Below are 13,761 nucleotides of genomic sequence, written 5' to 3' on the forward strand. Positions count from 1 at the left end.
GAGGTACATGTGCATGTACATGTACGTACATGTCATGTTTATTCGTACAAAAAATTTTCATTTACGCTATACGTGCACATATCTACATGTATACTGCTTCGAGCTTTATACTGTACATGTATGTGCATGCATGTTCATGTACATGTAGAGTACAGAACAAATTAGAAGTTCATGTGCATATTTCATTGTGATCATGCACATGATGTGTTAAACCTTTCAGCTGATTCTGTGTGAAAAGCCCAGTCCCCTACCCTCTCAGATCCCTCAAAACCTCCGAGGAGGTTGAAAAAATTGTGGGAATGAGAGACATTACACCACCACATGTACTTTGATATGATCAGAAAAAGTTTTAAGATCGTGCAAAGAATGCGCTCAAAGGTTTTTTAAGGATTATGCAACTTGGTTCCTGTACTCATGCTTGCAAAAACTGCATGTACATGTACCTGTCAGGATTTTATATATTAACCTGATACGTGAACTGTGTATGTTTCTTTCTGAATTCGTCGTCTCCAGGAGTCTCCTGAATTACGACAGAGCAGGAAACAAATTCAGCCATTACGACTCCTCGGGGTCGAGCAACCAGGGTGCGGCCATGATTCTCTGCTGCAAACTTCATCCCTTTCTGAAAGGTATTGTACATATTTTTGAAGGTGTCTTCTCTTGGGTTACAGACTATAGCATTGTTTAATCTGATTTGTGCTCGAGTGTGGAAGAAACACAAGAATGTAGGGTCCGGGGTTCGAATCCAGAAAGAGGGTCAGGGTTTACATTCTGCAAGAGAGTCAATACAGTAAATGGGTCGGAAGTTCAAATTGTAGTAAGAGGGTCAAAGGAGCCAAATGCAGTGAAGAGGGTCATCAGTGGGTCCAAATGCTGGAAGTGGTCTGTGGCCCAAATGGAGGCAGGTCAGGGGTATAGGAATGCAGTAAGTGGGTCAGGGGTCCTTTCTACCGTGCATGTTTCCCTGTGTTGCATGTTGTCATACGGAAATAACACTCATGAAATCCACGTCATCTTTACCATTCCCATGTCGTCTGTCTTTTTTAGTCATTCTTGTACATACATGCATGTTACTTGTTCAAGCAGTTTACTGCAGGATTTAAACAAATGTTCTAAAGACAGCCGGACTTTTGTGAATTGCCGGAATTCCTGGGGAAGCAGTTGTACTTGTACATGTTTACATGTTTACATGTACAGTACATACATGTAGCTCAGAGGCAGCCACAAGCAGTGTTTGTAATGGCACTGCTGACTCTTACCGGTATGTGGGCCAACATGCATTTCCTTGGTCGTGGGCTGATTCTCAGCCAGTTTGTAAGCACACATAATGGAAGACTATACGGATTTTAATGTACCGTACACTTCCACGTACATGGTACCTTTGTATGCAAAAGCACGCTGTGCCAATGATGCCTTACCAGAGAAGCAAACAAAAACACCTTTATATGTACGTACATGTACATGTACTTGTAGACCTTACCAGGTGCTGTAAATATTTCACTCACAAGGGAATTCCCCTGGAGCAGTTTGAGGCTTTTTGCCTGCCTCCCCCAGGTCCCCGAATCTGCATGTGAATGGTTAGGATCGGGCGGAATGAATCTGCCTCCAGCGCGTCTTCCGCACAGCTGAATGGAATGACGTACATGTACATGTACGCGGTGACGCCATAGGTGAGAATACCCCAAGCGCGGTGTCTGCAATTACAGCTTTCTCATGTGACCGGACCGCTGGGTATTTTTTCCTTTGAAAAGCATCACAAGACCAAAAGACAAAGCCTGGAACATGCTACGGGGACATTGTCTTGACTTTGTACCCTCAAGACGCTCAATTTCCCTGCAACCTCTGACGCACGGTGTGCTCGGGTGTCAGTCATCCAATACTGATGATGTTAAATTTGCTGTTTATTAAAGTCGGCAGTGTATTCAATGTCTGCCAGGGCATTTATCCTGATGTTTAGTGGTCAGAAACTAGCAAGTAATATTTACAAGGCCCATTATCTGTTACATGTACACGTGACAAGTATGATAATTTGAAAGACTTCCAAACAAGGAGAAAACTAGGTAAAATGTGCGCATTTGTTTCTGCTAAAGGGACTGATAAGTTTAAATGTATTTCACCGGCTGTCAGATCATCTGCTCAAGGTTTAAGTACATTGTACAAGTACTTACTTTGGTATTACATGCATTTCGGCTGAAAATTTGACTTTCAGAAAGGGCACGATTTGTACATGTACAGCAGCCAACCTTTGATACACAGCCAATTGCCACAAAGCCAAATGCCACAATTGCCACAAAGCCAAATGCCACAATCGCTGACTAAGTAGTGTCATTATCTGACTAGTGAGAAAGTACATGTACATGCAACTGCATCGCCACAAACCATATAACCACAGTTATCATATACATGTACATGTGCATTCCATTCCACACGGGTGCCCCCATTCATCGTCCAGGTGTCCAGCCAACGTACCGTGCCTGCCCACAGATGGGAAACATTTGTGCAGAATCAGACATCCTGTGGAGTAGAGACCTGCACACAGATCGTAGAACAACACAAACAGCTCACCGTGCATCCCTTGCACTAATTGGGTTGCATTCATGCACCGCTCACATGCCAGACTTGAAGTTGAAGACCTCATCACAGCGTGAAGTCGGGCACAAGCAAGACATCTGTATCGCCCGTTCCCTTATACTGGCGTTATGAATGATCATGAACTTGGCAACATTTTATGCCAGCAGTGTTGTCAGTAAACCAAACAGTCTTTGAATGTGGAAGACATGAGACAAATGTTGGCCATATTGAGATTCAGTGATTGTCACTTCTTGATGAAGATGTGGTAAACCTTTCAGTAATTCATATTTGGACCTGTTGGTTATGCCGTCTTGTTACAGTCATTTGATACCAATGAAGTTTTAATTAATGCACCATACAGTGCACTGAGAATATAAAAGCCGATGTGTTGTGTCAAAAGGATTGATAAATTCCTGGGTATTTTCTGCAATACTGCAATACCGTAGCTCAGTTGTGAATTCTTGTGCAAATTTGATGTGCCTGATTTTGAGATAATCTCCCTTTTGCAATTGATTTGCAATTATACATGTATTTCTATGGCAGCAATGCTATTCTGTCTTGTTTGTTTGTTTGTTAGTTTCAGGAGAGGTCACCCTCATTGCGGAGGAATGCCCACAGCAGGAAAACGGTGAGTGTCGCTCAGGCTTGAAGTGTTGAATCGAAACTTGAGATGTTCATCGGCAGTTCAATGTTGGTAGCTGTTAATGACCGCTACGCTGCTCGCATGCCTCTCTCCACTTGTCGCAGCTTCTGTACCCACAAGGGCAAGCTGTAATGATGCTATTAAAAAGGGTCATTCCGTGTGTCGAGGCCAGTAGCCAGCGTTGATATTTCGCCGAGTGCAAAATCCCGCCCCTCTCCAAGTCCAGATGTCCTTGATGTCATCAAGGGCCTGGCTATACAAAAGGGTCCCCGAGCAGCAAACGTAAACCCCCCCCCCCCACGTTTGTTCCCTTTCAGCTGATGGGGAGATGGCGTCTGAGCATGTCAAGCACTTGAGCCGGAGGAAAAAGAATTTTAAGACCCATCGAGTGAGGATATGGCGAGTGCTTGTAGACACATCGGGCTTTTTAGCTCCTGGTTGTTCAGAATGTTTATTCAAAGTGGAGATCTGAGCTGTCTTTTTTTCCTGTTATCAGAGAACATCTGCTCAGACTTCAATTGCCCTCTCTGCCTTTCAGTACCGCTTGGAAAATGTGTATCCGCACAAACAAGGGCCCTGTTTCATTGACACAATGATTGAAGGATCCATGGTCTGAAGTTTCCCGAGGGACGCGTTCGTGACACTTTTGACTCCTTGTAAATGCACCAGTACCTGAGCTCTTTGTTTGGTTGCTTTCATTGAAAAGTTGTCTCAAAAGCATTTATAAATGCAATTATGTATGGGTACATGTACCGTACCTAAGACAGATCGGCCATTCCTGTTGGTCGAGAGCTCGTCTCATGACTGGTCTTGTAAAATGGTTGACAAAGCAGCGGCTTGCCGTGTGCCACCACTCGCAGTACATGCTATGCACACACACCGATTGGACACATTTACTCACGAGATGAACATATTAAATGTAATACCGCTGATGAAGTGAAAGTGCTCCGAGAATCTTGGAAATTTATGAGTTTTCAAACTTGTTTTGATCTCAGCTGGGGTAATGTCAGCATCTATTCTCTCAACCCTGCAGTCTTTATTGAATGTTTAATTCCTGCCAATCACGCACTTTCAGTATATATTTCCTGATTTGAACTTTTTCATACTGTTCTTGATAAATGAGGGCGCAGTTGCTGTGATGTTCAACATAGGAAGGCACTATTCATTTTGACATGTTTGACGGTTTCCGTTCCAGTTGTGAATTCAACAGTGGTACTGGTCAGTAATAATAATAAAAATAACTGACATTTATAAAGCGCCCAATCCATCAAGCTGCTCCCAGGCACTGTACATCAAAATATAAATAAATAAATAAATATAACCTACATGTGCCATAATTAAAATGCACAGTACAAGTGTTCATGGATAGTACTGATGGTTGATAGCAGAATGTTTCTATCTTATTCAAATCATGAAGTTGTAGTTTGGAATGTTCATGTGCACTGTAAAGGAATGTGGGTGATGTAATGTACATGTGCATACATACATGTACAGTACATGTACCGGTATACATGTACATGTACTAGTGTACATGTATGTATGGTACATGTACATGTACGTACTACACGTTTTAACTTGAAACAAAACCTCATCTTTGCTTCTCTTTGAGTAGGGTGCAGTACAAGGCAAACTTGGGTTCCTAGAACCGTTGACCGTTCAGCATGTACAGAGAACACTCAGTAGTGGGAGAGAGGGGAGGACCTCACAGGGGGATTTCATGTAGGATCTTGATGCTGGCGTGCCATCGATTAATGTGCCGGGACTTTCAGCCTCGGGGAGTTAATCCATAATGGTGGGGATCGAATTCTAGCAGCGGACAGGGGGAAATTGAGGACCGGGGGGAGAAATCACGCTGTTGGGAGGGTTCTTGTCTAATTAGCGCCACCCGTTTGACACTCTGACAAACCCATTTTGCCGGTCACGTCCAAGTAGGTCTCTCCCCGCAGGGCATGTCATGCTGTGAGACAGGGATCGATAAGACGGCATATGAAGAAGGGTTGGTAATACAATTATGATCTATTTGTAAGTTGCTGAAGAAAACCACGATGGGTATACTCGTACGGCATAAAGTCAGAAACAAACTTTGCCTCGTGTGTGGACTCCAGTCATTGCGTTTCTTAGGGTACGGATCAACACATCTTAGTACCGGTAATTCTGAGACTGTACATGCATGTTACGGACACATCAGGTTAAAAGGACCATTGAAGGGAAAAAAAAAAGAAACAAATAGTTTCTTCACCATGACAAAATTCATATATGGGTGATTCGATAAATTTGGGGTCCAATTTTTTTCCTGTCCCTGTTACGTCTGGCATTTGAGTTTTAATGTTTAGAACTCATTGTTTAATTTCCAAGACTGAATAAGTACTGGAAATTACCTGCCAAACAAATAACAATAGTTTGAAATCAATTTCAGTGATATATCCCTTGTCAAACTTGTCAGATGGCATACATGTCGGAGGTAACAGGGACAGAAAAAGTCACACTTTGGACCCGAAATTTATCGAATGACCCATACATCCAGTGTTTTTTACTAAAATGCCTTTGATTTCTTGCATTCACGCTTTTTTCCTGCCATGGTCAGAACTGCTCATGTGTACATGTATATGTACATAATTTCTGTTGCCATTGACTCTACATGGAGCTTTGAACGTTTCATTCTCAAACTCTACAAAGAGGTCAGCAGCTGCATGTATTGTGCTGGTGTCAATGGATCTGCTGTTGACATTCCATATATGCATGTTCGTTATAGTGCATGCACATGTATGTACATGTACATCCATCCTTTCTAATAGGGCTCGATGCAATTACATGTATATGTACATGTAAGTCATAGTTTGGCTTACATGTAATTTCCCCCCAAAAAGCCCTGTGGGTCTGTCTGTGTTCTGACTTTACACACATGAACGCTATGTTCAGCTTCTAGAAAAGCACACGTATGTAGTGCATAATAAACGTGTACACGTATACATGTCTTTTACATGTAATTTCCAAATGCCCTTAAGCCTCTGAGAGCATGTTCGTTTACATGCTTCGGTACAACATACATACATGTATATGCAGACTTGTGTACATGCGCAACCACGGAATGTTGAGACAAGTACATGTACTGTGGGATCAACTTTCAAGTGACTCACTTAGAACTCTCGGCGCGCATGAGATCCTTAATACTAAAAGCCGGATGGAGTGTCCATTACAGACTCCTCCAGGCAGATTCAGGTCTGTAATGTGATCACCTTGAGGTCATTCTCGCGTTTAATTTCTCCAGGCAGCCGAACATGAGAAATGGCAGTTCACCACAAAGTACGAAAAGCACTGCCCCTCCCTGAAGCCTGATATCACTGTATGGGAATCGCCGAGCAAGCGAGTGGTGTTGATATCACTTGTACAGTGTACATGGTAATGAAGATATTTGTTGCCCAACTCTGGAACCTCTTGGAGAATTGTCACAGTATGTGATTGTTGACCCCTTTGGTCAAGATTTACTTATGTACATGAGCATCATCATGGAATCTGTTTGGGCAATATACGTGTACACGAGCAAAGAGCCAAAAAAGTGACTACAAGGTTTTTTGCATCCTGGAAAGAGGGGAAAGAGGTTGCCAACTCGCTCTTATTTTTGCTACACTGTACTCTCTAAGCTCATCCGGTGACCGGTACCCCTACTTCATCGGTCTCCATAAGCAGCTCCTAAGACAGTAAACCAATCTCACTACAGCAAACCTCAAATATTGACATATATGTACACGTATTTACATTTGTACACTGTAGTGCAGCCCCATCCACCTTCACTTACATGTACACGTACATGTACCGATGTCTGTTTAAAGTGCCTGCCCCGTCGATGACCCCATTCAAGTCCACTGTCAACTCCATCCCCTCCACCTGCGCTTGATGATCCTCTCCATGATCACCACTAAGACGTCAATGACAAAGGACGCTTCATTTATCTTTTAAGCACTCCACTCAGCGGTGCACGCCCAAACGCAGTACATCCCCTTGGATGGCACTGCACTTTAAAAGAGGCATCCAGGTGTGCCGGTACGTGTACCGGTACCTTCTCCCCTCGTGCCGCTGCCGTACCCGACTTCACGGTTTATCACCGTTCCCCATGTATTTATTTATTAGACGCGGCCCATTTATTGAGAGTGCACATGATGGGCCTCGTGGATTGCGTTGCTGTTTAGGTTGTATTAGCTAAAATGGTGTACATATATGTACATACATGTACATGTGCACCCAGAAGTGATATGAAGTGAGGGTCGTACATGTAAATTCAAGTACATGTACATGTACGAGTATATACATGTACGCGCGTACAAATGTATAACTTCCTGTACATGTACCGGTACATGTATGTCCTAGTTTTGTCAAGAAGGATTAAATTGACCATCCTTGACTGGAAAACCCACCCTGCCGTATGGTTTGTACATGTAGTTACATGTATTTGTACAAGTATGCCTGTTTCTCATGTAACCTGTACAAAACTGGCATTTGCAGTCCTAGAGAGCCATGCACGTATGCTCATGCCCCTCACTTGGTTGGTGCGCATGTCCACTGATTCCATTATAGCGACAGAAGCAAATAAAATGGCTTCTGACTTGGGCAGGTGGACCCCAAAGTAATATCAATCAACATCAAGCTGAGATAAAGTTGTTTGCCCCTTATTACTATACCGATTATACTTTAAATACTCAAAGTCCCTTTTGCCAACTTGCAGACTATAAAATCCATTTTCTGCCAAATTTGTGCCTGTCTGTGTCACGTACCTCCAAAGTAACAGAGTCAGAAGTTGACAGTCAAGCCAACATTTTAGAGGGGATTTTTCCAGTTTGGCCGAGTTTTCCCTGACATTTCTCTACTTGTGAATGGTGAGAAATATCATGAACTCTCTAATGAGAAAGTATCATACAAGAAGGAAACCGTATGGATGAAAACAGAAAGTTTTTGTTTGTGCCTTTTAGTTGGGCAATTTTCCATGATTGTACGTATTCATGCAATACAGTAGGTCAACTCGTACCCAACACACTCACATCCAAGTATGTGTACGTGTACATGTGCACCATGCCTCAGATCCGGATATCTCGTATTTGACCGCTGCCAACTCAATATGGAAATTTGAATCTGCATTTCAGACAAATGGCTCTCGATCTTGAAAAAAATGAGCTGATATACAAAAAACTTATCAGTCTTCCAGACAGTATCACCGATGATCTCAGGGGAATTCGACAAAAGTGTGAAAATTGGGCACTAATAACGGTAAAAACATGGAAAATGACAAAAATGGGTCCCAATGAAAAACGAAGTGAATTCAAGTTTTCTTCCTAGGCTTAATAACCTTTTTTGTACATAAGAGTTACTAGTCTTTCATGTAAAGTTATTTGAAGGTAAACTTGGCAAAACTGTGAAAATAAGACACAAAGTTAGGTTAAAAACCGATAATTTTTCATAACTATACTTTGTCGTAAAGTTGACATTTTCCACTTCCTTTGATTACTTTCCAGCGATCTTCTTATTAGAAGCTATTAAATATCACCATTTAGACTCTTGGCAATTTATTCACACACGAGGTCTTCAAGGGGAATGGCAGTACCAATCCCTCACGTGGGTCGCCACCAATTCGCGTCGTCTGCTAGAATAATTTTTCAGACCGACAATCATTATTGTCGCTATTGCGCATATACACAAACTAAATACATGCACAGTCTATGGGCAACGAACATATGCGCATGATGTACCGCCAAGTCAATGTGCAAATCAGAACAAGTAAAAATTCTCTCCGTACACCATAAGCAAGAAATGAAGAGAGCAAAGTGTTGAAAGGTTGTCGGTGATTTGATCATGATTGGGTATGTACACATACATGTACTTGTACAATACTGTAATACAGGGTATGTTTTCATTATACACACATGTACAGTTAGTTCTAGGGCCAGAGTTCTTATTGCAGTTTATCCCTCATTGAAAATACACAATGTGTACATACAGACAAAGAATTCACAAATAAATGAAAAGGATAAAACAGGCTTTGGGATGAGACGGTATTCCATGATTAAAAATATGAAGGAGACGGGGCTGAGGATGGAAAAAAAATCCTTTTAACCAAAAGGTTAAACCCCTTTCATGTGTACTTTATGTATACTTTTAGTCTGAGATTATTGTCTGATATTGCAAATGAACTTTTTGACGTACTTGCTATTCCTTTAAGGTCATCGACCAACCCTCTAGTGTTTACGCTAAATGCAGGCATAAGATATATGTACATGTTGATACCTGTATGCTTGTGTGTACCTGCCAGGGACTTGGATGTCCCAGCTACCCGGTCTGATAGTGTGCGAGCCACGAGACTTGCAGGGCACCTTAATGACTGGACCAAACACCTGGCTTTTTAATAAGTCCAGGCCACGGCATGGTCAAAACACCTGACCAATCAGTGGTTGATAGACGCACTACGGTACACTCAGGATCTCCCACGAGATTGGCTGTTTGTACACACCGGTGCCTGCGATTGGTCAGCAAGACCAACGCCGTGCTGGCCACTCGGGAGATTGTCTCCCCCTTCCTGAAGCCATTGATCTTTTGCCAGAGATGCAAACATGCCGTTCGTTCACCTGCAGGGCATTCCCAGGACATGAAAGGAAAATTCTATCGCCAGGCAACAATAAATACACTTGATATGGCATTAATCAAATTGAACGTCTCTGACAATTCAAAAGCCATATAATGGAAGGTGCACATAAAGATATTCTGTAACTTATGTTTGCTACTTCACCCAGGGGAACGAGATATTATCATCTGTATGTCAACTTTCCAATACTTAATTGTCATGGGGCTTTTTTGAAATACTATTTACTCCAATCATTTTTGGCAGACCAAACAAAATGTACGGTGCATGTTAAAGGGATTTTTCTTTATTTATTACTGTCACGTGCGAGAGTGTTTGCCAGATGCAGTCCAATATTTTTCCATATTTTTAAAATACTTGTACATGTACTGTACATGTACCTTGTTTTCTGGCTTCAGCGTCACACATAAAAACTCATACACCTGTGTGTGTCTTTTCTGAATATCCCATCCATGTAGTTCTCAACATGCTTTAAACATTTGTGTTTGAGAATCAGATCCTTGAAGATTTATAGTTGAAACTGTACAAGCTTCTCCTTTCATTCTCGCCAGACTCATGTACCTGCACGTAGTGTGCCTGAGTGCTCTTGTTTTTGTTGGTACTGGGCCAATAACAAGCAAATACCGGTACCCAGCACGTAACCTGCACAATAACCACTTTGCTTTTACTGCTTTCCCATGGCAGAACGCGAAATTATAGTCGGACGCCTGCCATTTGCCGACCACTTCTGGCATTCGTCTGACCAAAAACAGATGTGGTCAAACAAATATCTAAAGCAAATTTAACCACTTGTTGCTGGGAGTTCCGGTACCAGAGACGTATTCTTTATATGTGTGGCGAGGGTCTCCTAAATTGGACAAAAGGAACAGGGCCTTGTGACAAAAGACTGTACTCATAACAAAAGACCAGGCTGATGGGCAGTACCAACATTTTTTCACTCTCAAAAGTGGAGATAATCCAGCCTTGTTTTGAAACAGTATACCACCTTTTCAGGGGATTTAGCACAAATGGATTACCACCGTGAACAAAAGTGCTTCAACATCGCAGTGATGAGCCACACAGTACCACTGCTAATCTGTCCTGTATTGAAAAGAGCTAGGTCAGCAGCACACTGTGCCAGTTTCGTGAACAAAAGAAAATTACATAACACCGCAATTTCTGGGCTCTTTTTACAAGGCACCGGCCTGGCTGAAATACTCCAGCGTCAATAGATGTTGTCTATCAGATTACAGTAGAAATCAGACAGTCCTTCGTGTGGGTGTAAGTACTTAGTGTCCAGTCAGTGAAGACAAGAATTTTTAAGGAATTTTGAAAACAGAATAATTATCCCGCCCCAGCATCATTAACATTGATATCTGTCACTGGTGCGAAGTGGTTAAGGGTAAAACTAAAAGGTCATGGACCCAAAGGCTAGATCTTTAAGATGGTTTATTAAATTTTTTATTTTATTTTTGTGCTTTCATATCATTTAAACTGACTTGAGAGTGTGTGCTCATGTGACTTGGTCCTACATGTATAAACTGGTACATGCACATGTATTTTGTTTTGTCCCATCACTTCTTGGCAGATTTCCATGCACTGCCGTGGAAGTACCGCTACATGTACTTGTACAATAAATGAACACCCATACGGGTACATGCATATATTCATGCACATTCACTTGAGGCCTGTGCTCCCGTGCACCCCCCCCACAGAAATGAGAAACAGAAAAAAAATCTGTGGATGGTCAGATGAGTAAACCCAGTGTAACTCTCTTAAAAATGAGCCCTTCCCCAGAGGCCCCCCTCCCACAAAATGTACCCCCAGTTACGCCTCTGCACTGCACATTCTGCAAGACTTCTAAGGACTGTTGGACACAATTAGACCCTAAATACCTGTACATTGGAATGGAAAATCAGACATTTCTAGAACAGTGTCAAGTGGGACAGCTGTAGATGACATGTACATGTACGTGCAAGTGCAGCGCGAGCTTCAAATTACCCCCATCGACAATTAAGACAAATACAGTGATCATGCTGCATGCATTCTGGAGCAATTTGATCCTTCTTTTTCACCCAGTAGACATGGTAGAGGGGGATGGGTGTAAGGATGCTGTGCTGGCGGGGGCTTGATATGAAAAGCGATGGAAAAAGAGAAAAACTGCCATTTTTGTTGGCGTAACCTCGACAATCTCATCTTTCTGCAAGTGGAATGCGAGAGATCCTGTTATAAGTTAAAAAAAAGTTGTCAATACTAGGTCAAGAATTGTCTTACCAATCGCTGAAATTTCCTCCTCAGAGACTCCTTTCAGTCCACGAAGTGTTTCGCGTGAACAGTATCTCGCAAGATCAATATTTTGTTTTAATTTTGTTGTCAATCCCCTGGTTGCCTCTCATCTTCATGCACTTCTCATTGTTTTGAGTCCCGACTCGTTTTCCCCCGCTTATTTTTCATGGCTCACTAAGGAGGACTCGCGGGTATATCCAATTTCATTTTTTTTTGCCCCTGAAACTAGGCATGTAGGACATACCGGGTAGGCTCAGGTCTGCGCTTGAAAGCCTCTACACCTTTTAAGATGAAATAAAATGACTCTTTTTGGAGAAATGTGTAATTTGTATAGTTTTGTAGTGGAGTCAGTGGCGTAGCTGGGATTTTACTAGCGGGAGGCACAAAAGGGGCACAAGCATCTTATGGGGGGGGCACCAGCTTTCAGCAGTTTGGTTTTTGGGGGCAAGTTTTGTTAGCCTTTGTTCAATGTCCATTCATCCGTTTTTTCAGTGGTGGGGGGGCACATGCGGGGCACCGGGAATTTGTGGGCGGGGCACGTGCCCCAGGTCCCCCCCCTTGGCTATGCCACTGAGTGGAGTTGGGTTTCAGCAAACTTTGTAAGCTTTGGGTGTCACTCATTTTTAACAAATGTGTCCTCTACAATCTACATGATGAACACAAATAAGGGAACCAACCGTATTACATTTCCCAAAGACAGCTAGACATCAAAGTTCTATGAAGTCACGACACCAGAAGCTTTTATCGCCCAATCACAATGTGTTCATAAGTAGAACATGATACACGACACCCCCTTTTTTTATGTCATTTTTCTCATCCTACCCTCGTACCCATTTACGTGTACCAGTAATTTTATGAAATGTGAGCGTCGAGCACATGATGATTGCGCGCCATGCAAAATGATGCCTCAGGTTTCAAGATCGCATTTCAAACATAAATTGTGTTAAAAACTATGCAATCTTGTTACCGGCTCGTGTAGCTTGGCTGGCTTGGGGGAGACTGAACGCAAGGTCTGCAACAGACTGGGTTAAGGACTTTACTGGGACAGGTGGAGCCCTCACACATAATTAACTCAAACCAATCCTGTAAATACCAAGAACTTGTTCCTAAATTTGCACTAGAAAATGTAACGGCTATTACTCCATTACATTTACATGTTACATGCATGTACTTTGTACATGTTACATATACCTACATGTATCAGTACACGATTTTTGGTCAGATCACCTTCTGTTCTCTCTGTAAATCGTACATACATTGTACATATACATGTGGGCACTTTTTTGACAGTTTTGCTATACTCACGTGCTGGATACCGGTACATGCACATACAATATGCTACATTGCAATACGAGTCCGATGTACAATGTAACCCCTTTCCAATTCTACTTGTACAGTATGTCCAATCAATTTTAAAGTTGTTGATCAAATATTTAAAAGAATGAATTTGAAGCTCATCAATCAATTAAGATGTTGAGTAATACTAGTCTTGAGGTATAGTCTGAAGAAAAGTTGAAGTGTACCAATGAAATTAGAAGACTGTATGCTGTCAGACCACCTGGGGTGCAAGTATGGAACCAGCTAAGTACCAACATCACTGTACCGGTGTGCATTAAACAGACATGTTTGTTATACCACGGTCATAGATAGTCAATTT

At 42.2% G+C, this 13,761-nt stretch overlaps 2 protein-coding genes across 5 annotated transcripts in view; one reads left to right on the forward strand and one right to left on the reverse strand.

Moving 5' to 3' along the window:
* LOC110974009 (histamine H1 receptor-like) overlaps window positions 1–13,761 on the reverse strand; it is a 117,879-nt gene that overhangs the window by 90,550 nt on the left and 13,568 nt on the right. The window lies entirely within an intron of this gene.
* The window catches only part of LOC110974010 (sentrin-specific protease 8-like), a 39,281-nt gene that overhangs the window by 6,078 nt on the left and 19,442 nt on the right, over window positions 1–13,761 (forward strand). The window contains exons 4-5 of the mRNA XM_022225301.2: window positions 514–629; window positions 3,149–3,199. Coding sequence (XP_022080993.2) covers window positions 514–629; window positions 3,149–3,199 — 167 coding nt within the window. The remainder of the gene's footprint in view (window positions 1–513; window positions 630–3,148; window positions 3,200–13,761) is intronic.

Source organism: Acanthaster planci, linkage group LG04 (assembly GCF_054643075.1).
Source record: "Acanthaster planci isolate LZ-2023a linkage group LG04, COTS_SCS, whole genome shotgun sequence".
NCBI classification, from domain to species: Eukaryota; Metazoa; Echinodermata; class Asteroidea; order Valvatida; family Acanthasteridae; genus Acanthaster; species Acanthaster planci.